At 39.1% G+C, this 20,160-nt stretch overlaps 1 protein-coding gene across 1 annotated transcript in view; it reads left to right on the top strand.

Moving 5' to 3' along the window:
- Positions 1-20,160, top strand: part of fasn (fatty acid synthase) — a 71,403-nt gene that overhangs the window by 34,134 nt on the left and 17,109 nt on the right. Inside the window, exons 20-33 of the mRNA XM_062442078.1 lie at positions 1,324-1,503; positions 1,758-1,961; positions 2,066-2,382; positions 2,508-2,909; positions 3,104-3,268; positions 3,502-3,617; positions 6,075-6,229; positions 8,000-8,203; positions 8,396-8,546; positions 10,374-10,552; positions 11,602-11,721; positions 13,857-13,979; positions 16,854-17,077; positions 17,163-17,364. Of these exons, the coding sequence (XP_062298062.1) occupies positions 1,324-1,503; positions 1,758-1,961; positions 2,066-2,382; positions 2,508-2,909; positions 3,104-3,268; positions 3,502-3,617; positions 6,075-6,229; positions 8,000-8,203; positions 8,396-8,546; positions 10,374-10,552; positions 11,602-11,721; positions 13,857-13,979; positions 16,854-17,077; positions 17,163-17,364 (2,742 nt within the window). The remainder of the gene's footprint in view (positions 1-1,323; positions 1,504-1,757; positions 1,962-2,065; positions 2,383-2,507; positions 2,910-3,103; positions 3,269-3,501; positions 3,618-6,074; positions 6,230-7,999; positions 8,204-8,395; positions 8,547-10,373; positions 10,553-11,601; positions 11,722-13,856; positions 13,980-16,853; positions 17,078-17,162; positions 17,365-20,160) is intronic.

Here is a 20,160-nt window from a genome sequence, read left to right as displayed (position 1 = left end):
TCTAAATGTTTTCCATATCTTTCCACTTTGCCACATAATACAATAGAATATAATAGAATAGAATAGAACTGTCTGAGCTAACAGTTCGATAAAAAGAGTGAATAGTGTCGGTGACAGGCAACATCCTTGTCTAATTGATCTTTGAAGCTTTATCCTATCAGTCAGGCTACAATTGATTTTGATTCTGGCATTGGGTTGATGGTAGAGTGTTTTAATACATCCCACTGATTTGTTATTGAGTCCAAATCGTTCTAATACTTTATATACAAATTTCCAATTCACATTTGACGATTTCTCATAAATCCCGTCTGATCTTCTTTATATATTATGACTTTTTATATTATGTCTGTTACAAATTTGTTCAATCTGTTGGAGATAATTGAAGTGCATATCTTATAATCCACATTCAATAATGAAATTGGCCTATAGCTCCCAAATTGTTCTTTATCTTTTCCAGGTTTTGTCAATACTGTAATTATTGCTTCATCCCATGAGGGTGGTATTTTGTTTTTCTTAAGGGTCCAGTTAAATGATGTCAAAGGTAGTGGTGCTAGCTCCTCCCTGAACACCTTATACCACTCAGCAGGGTAACCATCACTACCTGGGCTCTTTTTATTTGTCTGCTTTTTAATTGCTTCTGTCACCTCCTCCATTGTAATTTCAGCCGTTAACTTTTCATTTTGTGTTGTGCCAATTGAAGGTAAATTCAAAGAATTGGTTTTAAGATCTTCCTCCTTACATACAAAGCCCTTAATGGGCTAGGACCAAGCTATATGGCTTACTCCCTAAATATTTGCCTTCAAAAACAATGCCATCATCTGCTGCAGACTGGAGGTTCCCAGTAATAGCTGAAAGAAAACCCTCTATGCCCCAAAACTATGGAACACACTACTTATAGATATCAGGGAAGCCAGCTTGCTAAATATTTTTTTAGAAGAAAGATAAAGATTTACCTCTTCATTTTAGATCATCTTCACACTGATGCACTACTGAATTTCTTTTAAAATGTTGTATTTGATTTGATTTTATATATTGTATTTAATCTTGGTTTTAGCTAATTTCATTTTACTATTTACTATTTATACTATTTTACTATTATTACTATTTTTATTATTCTTGATCAAGGTGTTTCAGCCTTTCCTCAGGCTGCCCCAACTAATCTCCAATCTTCCATTTTCAGTAGTGTCTTGAAAGTCCACTGCTTTGGCTACTAGTCGTTCCTGTTTACCCTATGCAACTATCACCTGGGTTACTTGTGAAAATCTGAGGTTTAAGAAACCTCTTTAGCATAATTTCAATCATCATGTGATTTGCTGTTACCAGGTGACAGCGGGAAGTTGCAGTGGACAGGAAATTGGGTGACCTTTCTCGACACCATGCTGCAGATGATTGTGGTTGGGCTGTCGGGTCGTAGTCTGCGTTTGCCAACCAGGATCCGCTCTCTATGTGTTGATCCCGCTGTTCACATGGAGATGGTCTGCCAGTACACTGATGGAAAGCAAGGTGTGTGTTATCCTTTTTATATCATTATATCCTTTATATATTATGCTGGGTCTTACTGGAAACATGTTAACCTTCTAAAAAAGTGCATTCTCATGCCGCAGCATGCAATACGGTACATACATAGGATACACAAAACAAGGGTCCAGTTTGGTTCCAAAGACATTCGCATAGGGTTCCTTCCTCCCATGTGGACACGTAAAACATGAATTTTAGTCCTAAATTCAACATCAAACTTTTCTTTCTCACTCCTGTAGCCGTTGATGTCCATGTTAACCGTTGCCTTGACAAAATTGCTGCTGGTGGAGTACAGATCTGTGGTCTGCACGCTACTGTGGCACCCCGTCGGCAGCAGCAGCACAGCCCCCCTACCCTGGAGGAGTTTGTGTTTGTTCCATATTTGGAAACAGAGTGCCTGAATGCCAGCGGGAAACTTGCAGAGCAGCTAAGACTCTGCAAAGGTACAACAGCTAAACTCTCTTTACAAAGTAATAACCAGTATTTTATGAAAATAAAGCATTTGCTTAAAATCCAGTCAACAAATATAAACTCCAACCCCATTCAGGCTTAATCCACAGACTCCAAAGAAAACTGTCCCTTCACGGTGTCCAGCTCTCCATCCCTGGGCTGCAGGGGGTGCCAGATGGCCCACTGCCTAGTCCCGAGCCCTCTGAACCCAGCCTGGTGCGGCTGCTGGCACTCCTCTGTGGCCTGGAGCTGAATGGGAACCTCTGTTCTGAGCTGGAGCAGACTGTGGAGAAGGAGAGAGTGTGCCTGCTGCAGGACAGCCTGCTGCAGGGCCTGCTAGACGATGCAGCCCTCAGACACTGCCTTGACACCGCCATGGAAAACAGTATGCCTGGCAAGATCAAAGTCCTGGAAGTAAGACAATAAAGAAATTGCTAAAAATGAGAAAATTTGATCCAGATGCGGAATGGTTGAGTTATGCTTTTATTCTCAGAATGTGTACAGTTTCTCATTTTCTTCACTTCTATAACTCCTGCCAGGCTCTTTCAAATGATGGCCAGCTTTTCTCTCGCGTGGTAAAACTCCTCAACATCCAGCCCATGCTGCGTGTGGACTACATTGCCACGGCAACCAGCCTGGATTCTCTGACCCCCCACCAGGCCTCTCTGGAGGAGCTGGCTGTTACTTCAGCTCAATGGGATCCCTTGATGGGCCCTGCTTCCGGAGGCATGATTGGAGGGGCAGACCTGGTGCTGTGTAACCACACTTGGGGCCCTTTAAGGACGGATGCTGGAGTTCTGGTGGCAAATCTGGCTTCTGGAGCCAGACAAGGGGGATTTATTCTTCTCCACACCCTCCTGAAGGGAGAGACTCTTGGAGAAACAATTGCCTTCCTCTCCAGCACCTCTCAGAGCAGCAGCAAGCGAGGTCTGCTCACACAGGTGAGCAGAGGCAGTGTTCAATTTACTTACAGCTTATTGCATTTTTCACTGTTGTAAACCCCAGATTCCTTAAAACTTCCGGAAGCTCAAAGAAATCATTTATTACTTTTAGCCAAGTAATATGCTCTTCGAACATTGCATTGACTATGTGACTAGGTGATGTTTTGCTGATATTATCTCCCTCTTCTCCTCAGGCTGAGTGGGAGAAGGTGTTCTCTGATGCCTCTCTCAGCCTTGTGGCTATCAGGAAGTCTTTTTATGGCTCAGCTCTCTTTTTATGTCGCTGTCAGTCTCGGGTCCAACAGCCCATTTTCCTTCCTGTGGACAGCACTGACTACAAGTGGGTTGAAACACTCAAGGTGGGTTCTGTAGCCTTCTGTGTTTTTGTATTTTGAAGTGTCCATCAATGTTGTGAAATACCATTTTTCAAATCAAAGTGACAGGCAAAAGGAATTGGATAATTTTTGCATTGCAACATATACATTGATGCCATCAAAGTATGTCAGTATACAGTTTCTTTGTGACTACAGTCATCATTTTCAAATGTGACATTAGTCAAAACTGTATGCTACTGTGTGGATCTTTGCTACAGGCAATGCTTGCTGAGTCATCAGACTGTCCAGTGTGGTTGACCGCCTCTCAGGCCAACTGTGGCATTGTAGGAATGGTCAACTGTCTACGACAGGAGCCAGGTGGCAACCGAATACGGTAGGACCACTACACATACTCTTGTACAAGTATTTGTAACATAACATTTAAAATTTACACTCAAAACGGCTAATATTGTGCCATAAAGTTCTTAAAACTTGAAATGTGAATCTATTTATTTATATTGATCATAGTGTATATATTCTTTATCCTTTTTTTAACTTTGTAATTTTCTTTAGGAATGTACAGTAAAATATGCAGTGGCTGATATATTATTGACCAAGAGTAAAAAAATAAAATAAAAAGGTCTTTAGGTAAACGTTAATCAGTTCAACAGTATGAAAAGTTATTCTAATCGTTTTTGTAACCTACATTCTACCGAAAGTCAGGGTTGGCGACATCTTGAAAAAAATGTTTCTTTTCCCCAAATCTTTTTATGTATGCAAATTATATAATATCTAAGGTATACATTTCTAGTAATTGTACAGTTAATTCTCATATTGTACTTTCAGAAATGTTTGGAATACTTTCCCAAAATTTGTCACTAACGAAACACACATTTTTATTTTTATTCGTGACTGCTGTTATTTTATTGAAAATGATGAATAGTAACTAATAACTGTTGCAGATATACAGCCTCTAAGTATAAGCAGACAAACATCTGATGGTAAATATCTCAAAAGAACATGTAATTATACTCAGATTTCCAATTACAACTCACTGATGAGCTATTGGATAGTTTGGGTCTTGAGGAGGGTGTAAGTGAGGAGAGGTATACCCACACATTGAATGTTCTACATTAGAAAAAAAGTAGACCATTTCAGAATCCCTTTCAGGTTTATTTTTGGTAGATTGTCCAAATAATAGACAGATTGATAGATAGATTATTTTAGTCATTTTCAGTATAAAAGACAAGCATGATATTTACAGTGTTTGATTCACAGCTCATCTTCTGGAAACATAATGTGGCCGATGTTAAACTTTTCTGATAGTCTGATCCTCTAGTGTGTGCTCAGAAACACTGGCGTTCATACACAGTCCTGGCTCTGTAAAAAAAGGAGCCTGGATAATAAACTGTCCCAGGAGCACAGAATGGAGGGGTGATGATTGGCTGTTGAGCTCAAATCAACAACCTTCCACTAGAATTGCAGACTGCACCTTTAAGTTATATTTTAGCTGGTATTCAAACTGTCATTTTACAGAATTTTAAATACATCGCATTTAGACTAAAATACTTTTGATTTGCATAACTGTACTAACATTTTTATTTCCCACAAATAAAGCATCAAGTGTTCCCTTTTGTCACTACCAAAATAACCATGTCACAACCCAAAATTTCACCATATGTTTCGGTTGTGACTGTTTTGGTTTTGACAATTTTAGATTATTTTGAGTCTATCTCAAAGATGCTAGACAGCACATGGTTAATTAGAACAGTTCTGAACAGTGGTACTATCATGAAAACTATACTTTCTAAAATAATTTATTTATTTACATTTATTTCAAAATGATGGAACCTATCTGCTCAACATGCAGACATGAGAAAGAGGGGGACTGACATACCTCCTGATAGAAAATGTAGGTTTGTGGTTAAAATCAGTCTCAGCCCACAGACTAAAACGTTAGTAAAAATCTTTTTTCCAGAAAAACCCCCCTAAAAATTGGGGAAAATATTTTTTACACAAAATGTCCTGAATTAGTAAGTAATAAAGTAAAATATATGTATTTGTTTGGACCTTACTTTACTTAAAAATATCATACAGATCTTAACGGGAAAAATTGGCAAAAATGATTTCAGTATCATTTTCACTCAACTAAGGGTTAGGGTTGGGGACAGCCACCTCGCAACAGAAATTACCCTAAAAACCTTTGTAAACATCTAAGATTTATATACTTAAATGCTTTTTAAATGTTTTGGTTTTTTTGTTGGGGGATTGCAGTTTGCACTAATTCGGTAGAATGGCCCATACAGGTTTTTCAACAAGGAAATAAGGTCTGCTGTTAATTATTCCACATTTTAAACAACAATACAAACATTAAAATAAATAAATGTAATCTTTATTGTAGGGGTGGGAAGGCTCAATACATCGATAATTTGAAAAATTAACGTGTCAGTCTCAGTTTTTTTGTTGTAATACATTCCATGATAATATACTTTATGTATTGTTATTTTTATCATATGTATATCTGCCACAATATACAGATAATTATTGGTTATTGTTATCAACCCTAAAATTTCAAAATGGTGCATCTTTTTTTTCTTCTACTTTTCCCAATAAACATAATGAGCAGATTGGTCAATTATTAGCTCTGCAGTCACATCCTGCGGTTTGCAGGTTTGAACAATAAACATTAGTGTATAATGGAGTGACAAACATCACATAATTCTTACCACCATTCATTTAGTGAGCTAGTTGTATTTAGGTATTGTCTCACCGCAGATGTTTATTCATGTAAAGTGTGCATTATGTGTCGTTTCTTATGTCTTTTTTCTGGTTTGTCCTTCCTTGTCCCTAGCTGTGCGTTTGTTTCAAATCTAAATGAGTCCTCAGCATCACCAAGCCTGCTGCCAGACCACAAGTCCATGAAGTCGGTGCTGGAGGGGGATCTTGTTATGAATGTGTTCAGAGATGGACACTGGGGCATCTTCAGACACCAGCTCATCACTCTTGGTACCAAAATATCAATACACTTATTCAGATTCCAGTTAGACGGATGTGGTTGTGATACTTTGTCCACCACAACCACTAACATTTTACAGTGTTGTTAATGTGACTCAACAAACTTTTTTTTCTGAGTTGGAAGCCAAGACATGAAAAAAGCTGAAAATAATTCAGTCAAGGGGTTGCAACATGTTTCACCTGTCAAACTATAACAAACAACAGATCAGGATGTCATGCCTGCCAACCCTTTTATTATGTTTGAAATAAAAATATCGATTGGAAGCAGGAGTGTTAGTAGCAGGCTAGCAGCTGCAGCAGGCAGCACACTTTTCTCAATTGTAAGGCTACATGGTCTATCATTGTTTCAACAGTACTGGTCAATTATGTGTAGCCTAATGCAGTGCAAAAAAAAAAAAGAGTTGCACTTGTCAGGACATTGACAACTAAAATGGGCTGCTTGGGTTTAATGCGGTTTTAAAAAAAATTCTTGACAGAGATGCATCAATATACATTGCCTGGCCAAAAAAGAAGTTGCCACCAAAAAAAAGGTCACACACTCTGATATTTTGTTGGACCGCCTTTAGCTTTGATTACGGCACGCATTCGCTGTGGCATTGTTTCGATAAACTTCTGCAATGTCACAAGATTTATTTCTGTCCAGTGTTGCATTAATTTTTCATGATCTTGTATTGTTGATGGGAGAGTTGGACCACTGCGCAAAGTCTTCTCCAGCATATCCCAAAGATTCTCAATGAGGTTAAGGTCTGGACTCTGTGGTGGCCAATCCATGTGTGAAAATGATGTCTCATGTTCCTTGAACCACTCTTTCACAATTTGAGCCCGATGAATCCTGGCATTGTCATCTTGGAATATGCCCGTGCCATCAGGGAAGAAAAAACATAGGCCTGAGTTCTACTGTTGTTTTTCGATGATTTGATTTCACCAAACGTTAAAGTTTGGTGAAACGTTTAGTGAAATCAAATCGTAGAAAAACAACAGTAGAACTCAGGGCTATGTTTAATAAGGGCATGCACGGGCATATTCCAAGATGACAATGCCAGGATTCATCAAATCAAAACATCAAATTGTGAAAGAGCATGAGACATCATTTTCATACATGGATTGGCCACCACAGAGTCCATGCCTTAACCCCATTGAGAATCTTAGGGATGTGCTGGAGAAGACTTTACACAGTGGTCCGACTCTCCCATCAATAATACAAGATCTTGCAGAATCTTATCGAAACAATGCCACAGCGAATGCGTGCCGTAATCAAAGCTAAAGGCGGTCCAACGAAATATTAGAGTGTGTGACCTTTTTTTTTGGCGGCCACTTTTTTTTGGTCAGGCAATGTACTTTGTATTTTGCCTGCTGTGATATATTTTCCCTTAAATGCATGTTAAAATAACACTATGTTATGTAATTATGTAATGTTTTCCACTGAAAATTTTGTGAAGATTTTGGAAATTATGTGTGTTGGCAACTATGTTACTTAAACCATAATTAACCAAGAGAAAACTTTCATTAACAATAAATAATAAGTCAGTACAAAAGCAATAAAAAGAAGAGCAGTAAAAAATATAGCAGAGTAATAGTAACATTATTTACAAGAGTAATACTGGTGTTGAGTGATAATATATCTGAGTTTGTTATGAGTTGTTATTGCACAGATTTAAAATCTGACAAATGAAATGTATCCAGATTATTTAATATTTATAACTTTTCTTTTCAGAATTTATGATGTGCTCATGACTCACACTTTTGTTTTGCGGTCGACAGATCTAAATGAAGAGTTGACAGAACAGGCCTACGTCAATGTGTTGACTCGAGGTGACCTATCTTCTCTGCGCTGGATAGCCTCCCCACTCCGCCACTTTGTTGCCAGCAACCCCAATGTGCAGCTGTGTCGCGTCTATTACAGTTCGCTCAACTTCAGAGATATAATGCTAGCCACTGGCAAACTCCCACCAGATGCTATTCCAGGTAGAGACTGTGTAGAAGACACACAAAAAGGAATCTTGCACCTCATTTGTATAACAAAAATAACCCACAATATACAGTGGTATACTATTGGTACAGCTGATTACACAAAACAAAAACAGATAACAGCAGTCAAAGTGTACACCAAGTACCCACTGGAAATCTAACTTACCCTGTTCATTGTACATGATGTAGGTGACCTAGCTCTACAGCAGTGCATGTTGGGTATGGAGTTTTCTGGTCGTGACCCTGTCGGTCGGCGTGTGATGGGGCTATTGCCCGCTAAAGGCCTGGCAACATGTGTGGATGCTGACAAACGGTTCCTCTGGGATGTGCCCTCCAGCTGGTCAGTCTCTTATTTTTTAATTGTGTGTGTGTGTGTGTGTGTGTGTGTGTGTGTGTGTGTGTGTGTGTGTGTGTGTGTGTGTGTGTGTGTGTGTGTGTGTGTGTGTGTGTGTGTGTGTGTGTGTGTGTGTGTGTGTGTGTGTGTGTGTGTGTGTGTGTGTGTGTGTGTGTGTGTTAAATACGCTATCAGAGTGGCGAACCCAGACTACCCCATGGCAAGACATTTTAGCGAGTGCCATAATAAAAATGATTCTCTGTTAAGGATACAGGGCATTGAGCATGTTGGACCTGTGGCGAGGGGTGGTAATAGGCTACAGAAATTAAATCAAAAGGACTCTTTTTGGATACATTGCCTAAATGCAATGGAGTTTCCAGGTGTAAATGAAGATATTGATTTTACTTGCTTCTTAAAAATGTCTTGGATGGGAATGATGTGTCTTTATATGTTACTTTTATTTATTTCCTTTTGTCACGGGATCTGTTGATTGGGGAGGGCACTGTGGTGTGATATGCACCTTCAGAGTCATGTGATTCGGTCATATAACCTGATGATATTATATAGGTAAGGAAGGTAATGGGTAATTAGGTATTTGGGTAATAGGTAATTTACAACTGGCCTCAGTTGTAAATAATTAGCCCTGATGAAGACCTCTGCTTAGGTCGAAACATGTTGGCTTTTTAATATGTAGTAGCCAGTAACAATAAAGGCCTTAAAATGTATCCGTTCTTTCGATTTCACCGTTTTTTGGAGTGCATTGATATACTGATCCCCCTTATCCAAGAGCACCCGATTACTATGGATATACCACTACAACTAGAGCTACCAGCCATCTTTTCTTTAAACATTTACAGTATAACGGCACTGATGTCAGAGAAAAGTGGTAAGGGTAGATGGTAGGCCTACAAATGTGGGGATGTTGCCACTGGAAACTGGGGTCAGCAGAAACAGTTAGTGAAAGATCATGGTAATTGAACCAGTCACTGCTGACTTCTTTCTGTAGTAAACCAAGATCTTTCTCTAACCTTAACCAAGTTCTGCCAGTGCCTACAATTAAAAGAAAAAAAGTGTAATAATTCTGTGGTGTATAGCAGGATCAGATATTTTGCTGGATAAAACAGGATATATGTTGTCACTTAACTTAATTTTTTTCATACATTCAGTAATGAGTCTAATCAATTTTATTCATATAGTACCAAATTCAACAGATGTTATCTCAGAGACATATTTAACATAATTGGAAAAGGAGGCTGTGTTTCAACAACGGGATTCTAAGTGGAGTGCCAAGATACCAGGATCCATTGAGAATCTTCCAAAAAATGTGAACATTTCCTAGTCAAAGAGGACAAAATACTAACACTTCACTTACATACACATACAATAGGAGACTACTTATAATTATTATACTCAAGTATAGTACATAAACAACCTCAAGATTGTGTTTAAGTACAGTACTTGAGTAAATATAATTAGCTACCATCAACCACATATGCCACCAAGAACTGACCAAAACTGGAATGATCCTGCTTATGTTTGAAATACTTTTCTTCTTCTCCTTCTTTTTTTTTTTTTAAAAGCACTTTACTGGTATTGTTGGTAACTGATCATATTCTATTGTTTGTGACAAGCTGAATCAGTCCACTAAGTAGACTTCTTAGAGAGCTTTTAGCCAATTCTTGTGGGTTTTATCAGTGTACGGAGCTGATTCAGCTGTCACAGAAAAACTCATATTTCAACTTTATTTTAATCTCGGTCAATAATAACCCTTGAACCTTAATTCTAATAATACTTGCAACTGATGCATGTGTGTGTGTGTGCATGTGTGTGCAGGACACTGGAGCAGGCAGCCTCTGTGCCGGTGGTCTACGCTACAGCCTACTACTCTCTGGTGGTGCGTGGCAGGCTCCGCTGTGGAGAGAGTATTCTTATCCACTCAGGGTCCGGTGGGGTTGGCCAGGCTGCCATTGCCATAGCCCTCAGCAAGAAATGCAAAGTCTTCACTACAGTTGGTAAGTATTTAATACTGACATATACACTGTCTATAATAAAAAAATATAATAATAAAATGTTTTGTTTTTTTTAATTCTCTGTGGGGGGTTTTTTTATTTTACACTACAAGCCCATTTCCAAATCCACCTTTTTTGCGTTTTTTTGTTGCAATTATTGTCTTGTAGTAAAAAGAAATGTTAGAGATAGTACTGTCTCGTAAAAGAGAGTGAGATAGTAAGTCATAACTACCAAACACAACATTTTTGTACGAAATTTTAGTTGCACTGGCAACCTGACACAGCCACCACCCAAAGCTTAGCTAATGTTATTCTCCCTTGTAAGTCGCTTTGGATAAAAGCGTCTGCTAAATGACTAAATGTAAATGTAAATGAAAAGCATTCGCCATCACAGGTGTGTCACAGACTGAAAGGCGAAAGCTAGTCAGATCGTACTATAAACTGACAAAAGATGGTGCAACTGGTTTCATGTGTTAATATCCTGTAATGTTAATTGTAAAGCACTTATTAAAAAAAAAAAAAGACTTATGTGTGAAATTGCGTGAAATATTAGAGGTTCACTTAGGTCTTGAATGTGAATATGTGATCCAGTTTTGGTTGAAATTAGTCATTGCATTGAAAAGTCAAAGCTTTCTATTCCTCTAAGCCCGCCCACTCTCCTTTGGTAGCAAGTTGTTGGAAAATGGTAGAGATGATTGAAGAAAAAATGTGACTTGTATTCAAGGTGTCATGTTTAGTGAAGACTGGATAGAATATGGAAAATAGAAAAATCATTTTACAAAAAATGTAAAATGGCGTGGGTGGTCCCAATTGGAAAAAAGTTTTGTACAGATCCAAGGACGTTTTCTTTAAGGCCTAAGGGTTAATGAATTATTAGCCAAAAACCAAAATGTGCACAAAATCATCTTTATACTTAGGGTATCCACACAAAAAGAAAAGCAAACCTGTACCTTAAGTGCAAGCATACCTAATTTGAGACAGTAACTCATAAAAACTGTTTAAATTAAATTGAGTTGAATTTTTACCCTAATCTCTTTGTGTGTTATCACTAGGCTCAGCAGAGAAGCGGACCTACCTGCAGGAGAGGTTCCCTCAGCTCTCAGTCGAGTCCTTCGCTAACTCCAGAGACACTTCTTTTGAACAGCACATCCTGCACCACACAAAGGGCAAAGGTCAGACACCCACTTAATGCAGTAACAAGTTGCTTTTGTCATACTGGGCTTCACACAATTTCAAGATATTCTCTCTATTAGATTTCTAAGATAAGGGCCACATTCAGAAAAACACTATAAAGTTAATCCAGGAAAATGCACTACTCTCAGTGTAGTGTGGTATAATTTTTAGTGAGCCAAAATTAAGGTACTTCGGAAATTTACACTTATTAGAAACCATTGAAATAGCAGGTATGGCTTCCGCTTTATTTGAACCAAATTTCCTATAAATGTGGCCCCTGTGGCTCAATGTGTCATGCTCACTTTGCCCTCACTATATTTGTTACAAAGATTCCGAAGATTCTCCAAAAAGATGTTTATCACACAATACAGTTATAATCATTGAAAAATGCTGAGTATGATATCTTTCCAACAATATTTTGATATGACTCACTTCAAAAGTATGTTTCTGAGTCTGAGCACAAGCAAATGCAGAAACAAGGCCTGCCTACTGCCTGTAGCATGATGGCTAACTGCAAAGGGAACTACATCCAGGTTAGCTTGCCAGTTAACCAAACCACTTACAAATTCATCCACACACCTGCTTGTTAACATTTATGGGTTGACCATGGTAAGACTGTGAGGAAATTGAAAACCCATTTGCAAAAACAGATTACTCCGACAATCGTGAGCCACTTTGACCAGCTGACCATATTTATTTGAATACACAAAATGGAACTGAAGCTCTAGGAAAGTCAATATACAGTAGCCCCTTGATTCCACCGGACGCAGATGTACCATGTTCCGGCTGCGCCACAGCCTCCGGCCCTGATCCCTGCCACTCTAGTCAATGATTGTGATCCCACCAGGTGCGCAGCAGCAAATTTCAGATGCATCCCGGAAGTAGCTCTCCACTCCACTGCGCTATAAACTCATGCCAGGTCTATTTTTGACAGAAGCGTCTTCAAGTTGCATCAAGCTTCACAGAGCAGATCGCACCAGACAGGAAGTCAGACACAGAATTGGCACAAATCTCCCAGTCAATTTTCAAAATAGAACAGCCCATGCAGACTCCACATCATATTTCAGCAACAGATCCGAGACCATTTAACTATGTAGTCTACTGGCCCACAGCAGAAGCACAAAAATCATAAAATGACCATATCAAGTAATTTTGAGCATGTTAATAAAATCTGTCCGTTTAGTTGTGCTGCAACTACAGTAATTACAGTAGCCTAAAGGCACTTGTTCAGATTTGATTGAGCTGCCATAATTACTGTATTAACAGTAGAACTTAATTTAAGAGGCGGATTGCTTGCCCAAAGTACGCTATGCTCTGCTTCTGAAATGCTCACGATGAGTTAGTACGCTGTGCAGAGTTACCTAAGAGAAACTGGTGGTGTTCCTGTGTCCTGTGGGGGTCTTTACTGCCAGAAAATTTTGAAGTGTCTATGGATGCAGTTAACCATAATGCAACAAGCAACTAGTTTCTGTTTTTACTTTCATTTAGACTCAGAAGCAAATCATGTTTATGTTTATTTGAAGTTTCAGCTGTTTGCCCCGATTATTGTCATTTTGTGTGATAAATGTAAAAATGGGTACAGATGTACGTGGTTGGAGTAATCTGAACAATTAGAATAGCCCTTACATGTAAAATAGTTATTGAAACGTTTTCATTAGCTCTTTAGTCTGACCTAAAATCAAATCTGACGATTGTATGATGTGATAACTGTGCGCAGGGCACTTTGAAAGTCTGATGCAAGTTTAGTAATGAAATTTGGACACAAGTGGTCAGCATGAGAGGCATTTGAGACAGGTGTGAACGGCAATTTGTCTCAGCTATTCAAGACAAGCATCAGATCACCGAGACGCATGTTAATAAACAGGGACAAATAACTAGAATGGCCACATTTATGGGAAATACATCAAGCCAATAAACCGGAAATTTTCTTTAAGATCGATATTTACAATGTACAAATTGAGACCTTTGCATGCAAGACAATTATGTTGTGTTTTTGAATATTTTAAGAAACAGTTAGGCTTGTTGAACTTGTTGAATCAACCATTCTATTACACTTTCAAATTACCTCTGCACAAATACAGTTTTTGTGACATCATATTTTGTGTTTGTGTATGTTTGTGTATGTGGGTTTCAGGTGTAGATGTCGTGCTGAACTCCCTGGCTGAGGAGAAGCTGCAGGCTAGTATTCGCTGCCTAGCCAGACATGGACGGTTCCTGGAGATAGGCAAATACGACTTGTCCAACAACTCCCCACTGGGTCAGTAGGAAGCCAAATAGCAAGTTAGGCTTGTTAGCAAGTTAAGTTTGAAGTTTTTATTTTGCACAATAATAAGACAAAAAGAAAAAGATAAAGAAATAACAACAAAAGAAAGGTGCAAGGTAGCTGCAAGAAACCCAAAAGGGCTTATACAGGGCCTCTACCTATATTAAAATTCACAAGTTAAATTAAAAACAAGTAATTATGAAATAGAAAATTATAGTAATATTAAAAATAAAAATTTAAAACAAAAGTGTAGAAATGTGTGTGTGTGTGCATGCGTGCTTATGCACACGCGCCTGTGTATGAGTGTGTGTACTACTTAGTGACCCGAGCAATCAGAGCAGCCCCTAAACTGCTCTTATATGTGTTAAAAGATGAGAACTGTATGGAACTATTAAATTGATCATTCCAGAGTATTGACAGTGACAAACTCTTTCAAGCTTGACAGATTTGGAGGGCTGCCCATTGACTCTTATTCTATTTATAAAGATATATTATATGGATTTTGTTGACTTCTCATTAAATCCAAATTGCTTTAGTGCTCATCCAACTACAGTTGCAATCAGAAATATTCAACCCCCTCACCTCAAAAGACATTTTAGTGATGTGTATGAAGGATAATGACAATGAGCGACCAGAAAACCTCATTAAACAACAAAAAATATGTATTGATACATTGGAGTTATTTTGACAACACAAGTTGACTTAACTTTGAAGTTCAAATGAAAAATGTAACTATAAACAAATCTGCATGTGCAGTATTATTCAACCCCCCAGCTTCAGTACTTTGTGGAGCATCCTTTAGCTTTTATAACTTCTAACAAATGTTTTCAGTAAGTGCTGACTAAGCCTCTAGCTCAGTGATGTTTGATGGCTTCCGTGCTGCAACTTCCTTCTTTAAAATCCCACCAAAGATTTTCAATCGGATTTAAATCTGGTGACTGAGAAGGCCACTCCATGATGTTCCAGGATCTATTTCTCAACATAGCTCTGGTTGACTTGGAGGTGTGCTTGGGATCATTGTCTTGCTGGAAAGTCCAATGATCACCAAGGTTTAATTTGTCAACAGAAGGCATCACGTTCCTCTTTAAAATGGCCTAGTATTTCTGGGAATCCATGATGCCAGGTACAGTACATGGTCAAGATTGCCAGTTCCTGCCGCAGAAAACAGCCATCATCAATGACCCCACCTCTATGCTTGACCGTGGGGATGGTGGTATTGTGGTCATAAGCCTGGCCTTTCGCACGCCAGACGTACCGCTGGTCCATATGTCCAAACAGTTCCAGTTTGGTTTCATCGGTCCATAGAACTGTCTCCCAAAATTCTGTAGTCTTATCCAAATTCCTCCTGGCATATTCTAGTCGACTTTTGATGTTCCCTGTGGTCAAGAGAGGAGTGAGTCTTGGAATCCGGCCATGAAGTCCTTGTTTATTCAGTGCACATCTTATAGTTGCCACTGAAGCACATGTACCAGCCTTCATCAGGTCATCCTGTAGTTGTTTTGCAGTAACATGGGGGGTTTTTTCTTAGTTGTCAAGACTAAGTTGCTATGGGCCCTTGATGAAATTTTGGGCTTTCTTCCACGGCCAGGCAGGTTTGCAGCTGTTCCAGATGTTTTGAACTTCCTTATGATGTTCCCAACGGTGTCTCTCGGAATGTTAAATGTTTTAGAAATCTTCTTATACCGAAGACCCTTCAGGTGTGATGAAATAATCTCCTCTCTCAGCTTCTATGGAAGCTCCTTTGTCTTTCCCATGATTGCAACTCACCTTGAATATCTTCATGGGTGGGGTTTATATACGCATCACAGCTGAAGCAAATGAAGGATCATTATAGAGTTCCCAAAGGCTTCATTATGTTTCAACTCCACTTTAGGCCATAAAAACTGGCAGATGGCTTTAAAAACAACAATATTATATAGGGGTTGAATAATTGTGAAGGCTATCTTAACAAAATATACTGTTACACACAAATACTACATCATTCATTTTCTGTGTTGATTTGATGTATCACTCAACTCATAAAGAAGTCATCCAAAGCAGAATCTTGCTCTTTGAAAAAACTTTAATGGATAAATCCTTAAAATCTTTGGGGGGTTGAATATTTCTAATTGCAACTGTAAATCAAATTACTTTCCTACATATAGTCCATCACATACAGTATTCACTAGGTATTATCCTGTGTTTGTCTCTCTCGCACAAATCCTGTTGGGTCTAATAGTTCTGAAGCTCAATACTTCTGGATCTTATCGTGTCTTAAGATCTTATGCTTTGTTTGCTGTCAGTCAGGAGATGGCAAGAAGAGGTTATTTAACTGATATCATGATTCCAGGGTTGACAGTTTTGGTTGCATGTTTTCTTCTACCTGTATCATTTGTTGGAGCACATCTTTAAATTCAAGGTTGCATTCCCCTTATTTGGCAACACATTGCGCCATTTGCTGAACTCTCTTGTGGTAGTTTTTAAATTCATCCCTAACATCTTCAAGTGCCTGGTTAATCTTGTTTCTAAATTCAATCAACTCTGTCTCTTTGTCCTCTCAGAAAAGAAGTTGTCCCATTCTTTATAGATGGATTAATGTTAATCTGCAGCTTTTCTGAGTTCTCCTTCCAAATTCTTGACAGTATAAGCAATTGAATCCAAGTGTCCATCGGATTCTCTATAAGAAGAAGTCAGTCAAGAAAAATCAGTTCCAAAAGACTTGTGTGTGCTTGAATTTCTGCCATGTTCATTGTGCTCGGCATAATCTTGTTTTTTTTTAAACAAAAACGTTCATACTGTGACACATTTTATGTTGCAAATGACTGCAGGCTGTCCAATGCTGGGTTCAGGGTCAGTGTCAGTGTCATTCTCTTGTTGTGATCTCTCCAGGCATGGCTCTGTTCCTGAAGAATGTGGCATTCCATGGCATCCTGCTGGATGCTCTCTTTGAAGAGGGCAACCAGGAGTGGGAGGAAGTGTCACTGCTGCTGAAGGAGGGCATTGAAGAAAGCGTAGTTCAGCCTCTAAGGACCACAATGTTTGAGAGGGACCAAGTGGAGGAGGCATTCAGATACATGGCTCAGGGCAAACACATTGGCAAAGTCGTCCTGCGGGTCAGTTTCACATGATTATATAACTATGACAGGAAAATACACTAATGCAGTTTGTAGCCTCTTACTGATATGTTTCTTCACGCAGGTCTGTTATGAAGAGAAAGGTGCCACAGTCCAGCCTGCATCCCCTTTGTCTCTTTCAGCTATCTGTCGCACTTTCTGCCTAGCCTCCCACTCCTATATCATCACTGGTGGACTGGGGGGCTTCGGTCTAGAGCTTGCTCAGTGGCTGACAGAAAGAGGAGCCCGCAAGCTGGTGCTGACTTCCAGATCAGGCATCAGGAATGGTAGGTACAATGGCACAAGGCCGCTGCAAAGTTGTTGTTTGTTACATTCAGATTCATTGAGACAGGTTAAGTGATGTTAAGTATAATATAAAACTGACTACAGTCATAAAATCTCAGAAATATAAAAATATGTAGACTGTAGACAGCCAAGTACTACCACTGTGACCTACAAGCCTCCAGTTTCACAGCAGTTAACAGGGTGCAACAGCTCATAACACTGCAGTCCTGTTTGTTGCTAGCTGGGTGTGGGTATTTTACCAATATTACAACTAGTCTCCCTCATTATATCTGGAAACACAATTGACTTGCGATACCATATATTAGGATGTTTTTCTGACATTAGACATTATGCAAAAAAAATTGTATACTATGTTAAGCTCACTGTAAATTCACTAAACCTTAACAAATATGTCCCTGTAGGAATATTATGTAGGGCCCCATTATAGTAAGTGAACTAGGGTTCCAGATGTATTGCTTTTTTATGAGTTGCTACTTTCTAAGTAGGACTGTTGAATAGTTCAGTTTAACATATCTCTGCTTTTCATGACAAAGTATGAAGAGTACATTTAGGTTCATTTTAACTTTGTATGCACACAGAATTGGAACTGGTTAAAAAAGCCATGTAAGATAAAACTTTATATACTTCAGAGTTGAAGTTGGACAGAAAAGACATTACATCCGTTCTATCGTCTCTTAATCTGCCAGTGTTGTCAGAGGACCAGCTTGAACATCTTGTATCACCTATTACTATTGAGGAGATAAGAGACGTTATTAAACACCTTCCTTCAAGTAAAGCGCAAGGTTTAGATGGCTTCACAGAGTTTTATAAAGCTTATACTGAAGAACTAACATCATTACTCCTAGACACCTATAATGAAGCTCTCGAGAAGGGAGAACTCCCTCCCTCATTATCTGAGGCCATTATCACCCTTATCTTGAAGGAAGGAAAATACTCTTTAGACTGTAAAAAATCATTAAAATGATTTGTGCTCCGAAATTCAACTACTTGCTACAGGCCCTCCCAGTCCGAATTCCTTGGACTATTTCAAACAATTTGATCAACATTGTAATAAGTTTTTATGGAATAACAAACGCCCCAGGATGAACTTGCGAAAGCTGCAGAGGCCAGTGGACAGAGGAGGAATAGGTGTGCCCAACTTGCGGTTTTACAATTATGCGTTCAACATCAGGCATATGGCACAGTGGTCTTTTCCCCCGGAGAGAGCCCCCCCGTGGTTCCACCTCGAAAGCGCTGTGTCCTTACCTCTTACACCCATAGCATACATCAGAGCTAATTTCAGTCACATCCCATTTTGTCCCACATTCAGTGGGTCTGGAAGAGAGTAGCTAAGATCTTTAAATTTGATCCGTATCTGCACCAGTCTGCCGGGATCTGGCAAAATCCCAAGCTCTGTATAAATAAATCTCCCTTCCTCTGGAAGTTCTGGTTGCAAAAAGGGATTAGGGTGCTCGGAGAGCTGTACCATGATGGGACATTAAAATCTTTTTAGGCACTTAGACAGGAATTTGACCTACCACGTAATCAACAATGGAAGTATTTTCAGTTAAGACACCTCCTGGTGCAGGTCTTCAGCTCCCCTTCGTTAGTCCCACCGAGCAGTGACATGTTAGAGAAGGTCCTAACAATTTTTGGGCGCGGCCATGAAGCCTTTGCTTACTACGCTATGATCCTTACGGCCTCGGACTCTAATATATTGTCCCTTAAAATGACATGGGAAACTGACCTACATGTGTCATTCACAGATGCAGAATGGGGTAGAATTCTTAGAAATGGGAAAAAAATGTCCAATTCAAAATACTGAATAGATTCTATTGGACACCATCCAGGCTGCACGAGGTTGGTTTGGTTGACAACTCAGAATGCTGGAGGTGTCAGGGCAAAAATGGTACTCTAGTGCACATGCTCTGGAGTTGCTAAAAAAAAATTCAGGCATTTTGGTCTTCCCTACATGCAATCGTAGAGAAAATGATCGACCGGAATATCCCGTTCACCCCTAGTCTGTTTATTTTGGGTGACCACTCTGCATTAAGTGATCTGACCCCTCCACTTTCTAACTGGACCCAGATTGTCCTCATGTTAGGCCGGAAACTTCTGGTCAAAGAATGGAAAGCTTCCTCTGCACCAGCACTATCTTTGTGGCACACCTCTCTTGGTCAGCTGGCTGCCCTAGAACAATTGTCCTATAGATTGCTTGATAAAGTGGAGGAGTACAACTTGAAATGGGGGAAGTATCATTCGTACACTGTGGACATGTAATGGCGTTCCAGCTCATAATCATAGCATATCCTTCAGAAAAAGTGAAGCAAGTACACATACATCAAAATATAATGAAAGGAAGACATAGCGCGACCATAGACAAAAACGAAACTAAAAATACATTTTATAAAATAAAATAAAGAAGACAGTGCTTGAGTTTATAACCTTGCCTGTATTTAGGTACAGTGTTCTATCAAAATGTATCCTCAGTCATGTATTCTAGTTAAATGCTACTATGTGTACATCTTCTGAAAAACCAATAAACTGTTAATCAAACATGTAAGAAACTAAGCCCTAGTTTCACATCTTTCAATGCAGAAAATACATTTATTTTAATGACAGAAAAACTATGATTTCTTTGTGTGGATGCTAATTGATCTTAAGTTGTTTTAAAGAATAGGTTAACACATAGGTTTAGGTAGCTCTGAAAATGTGGGTGGGACAATGTAAGGGGTGGGGGTTGACGGTTGCTCACATAAAACAGGAATACGACATCAGACAAAGTTCTGATGATGGAC

This window comes from Scomber scombrus, chromosome 21 (genome assembly GCF_963691925.1).
Source record: "Scomber scombrus chromosome 21, fScoSco1.1, whole genome shotgun sequence".
NCBI lineage: Eukaryota > Metazoa > Chordata > Actinopteri > Scombriformes > Scombridae > Scomber > Scomber scombrus.
Note: the sequence above shows the minus strand (reverse complement) of the source record. Positions and strands in the feature narration are given on the sequence as shown.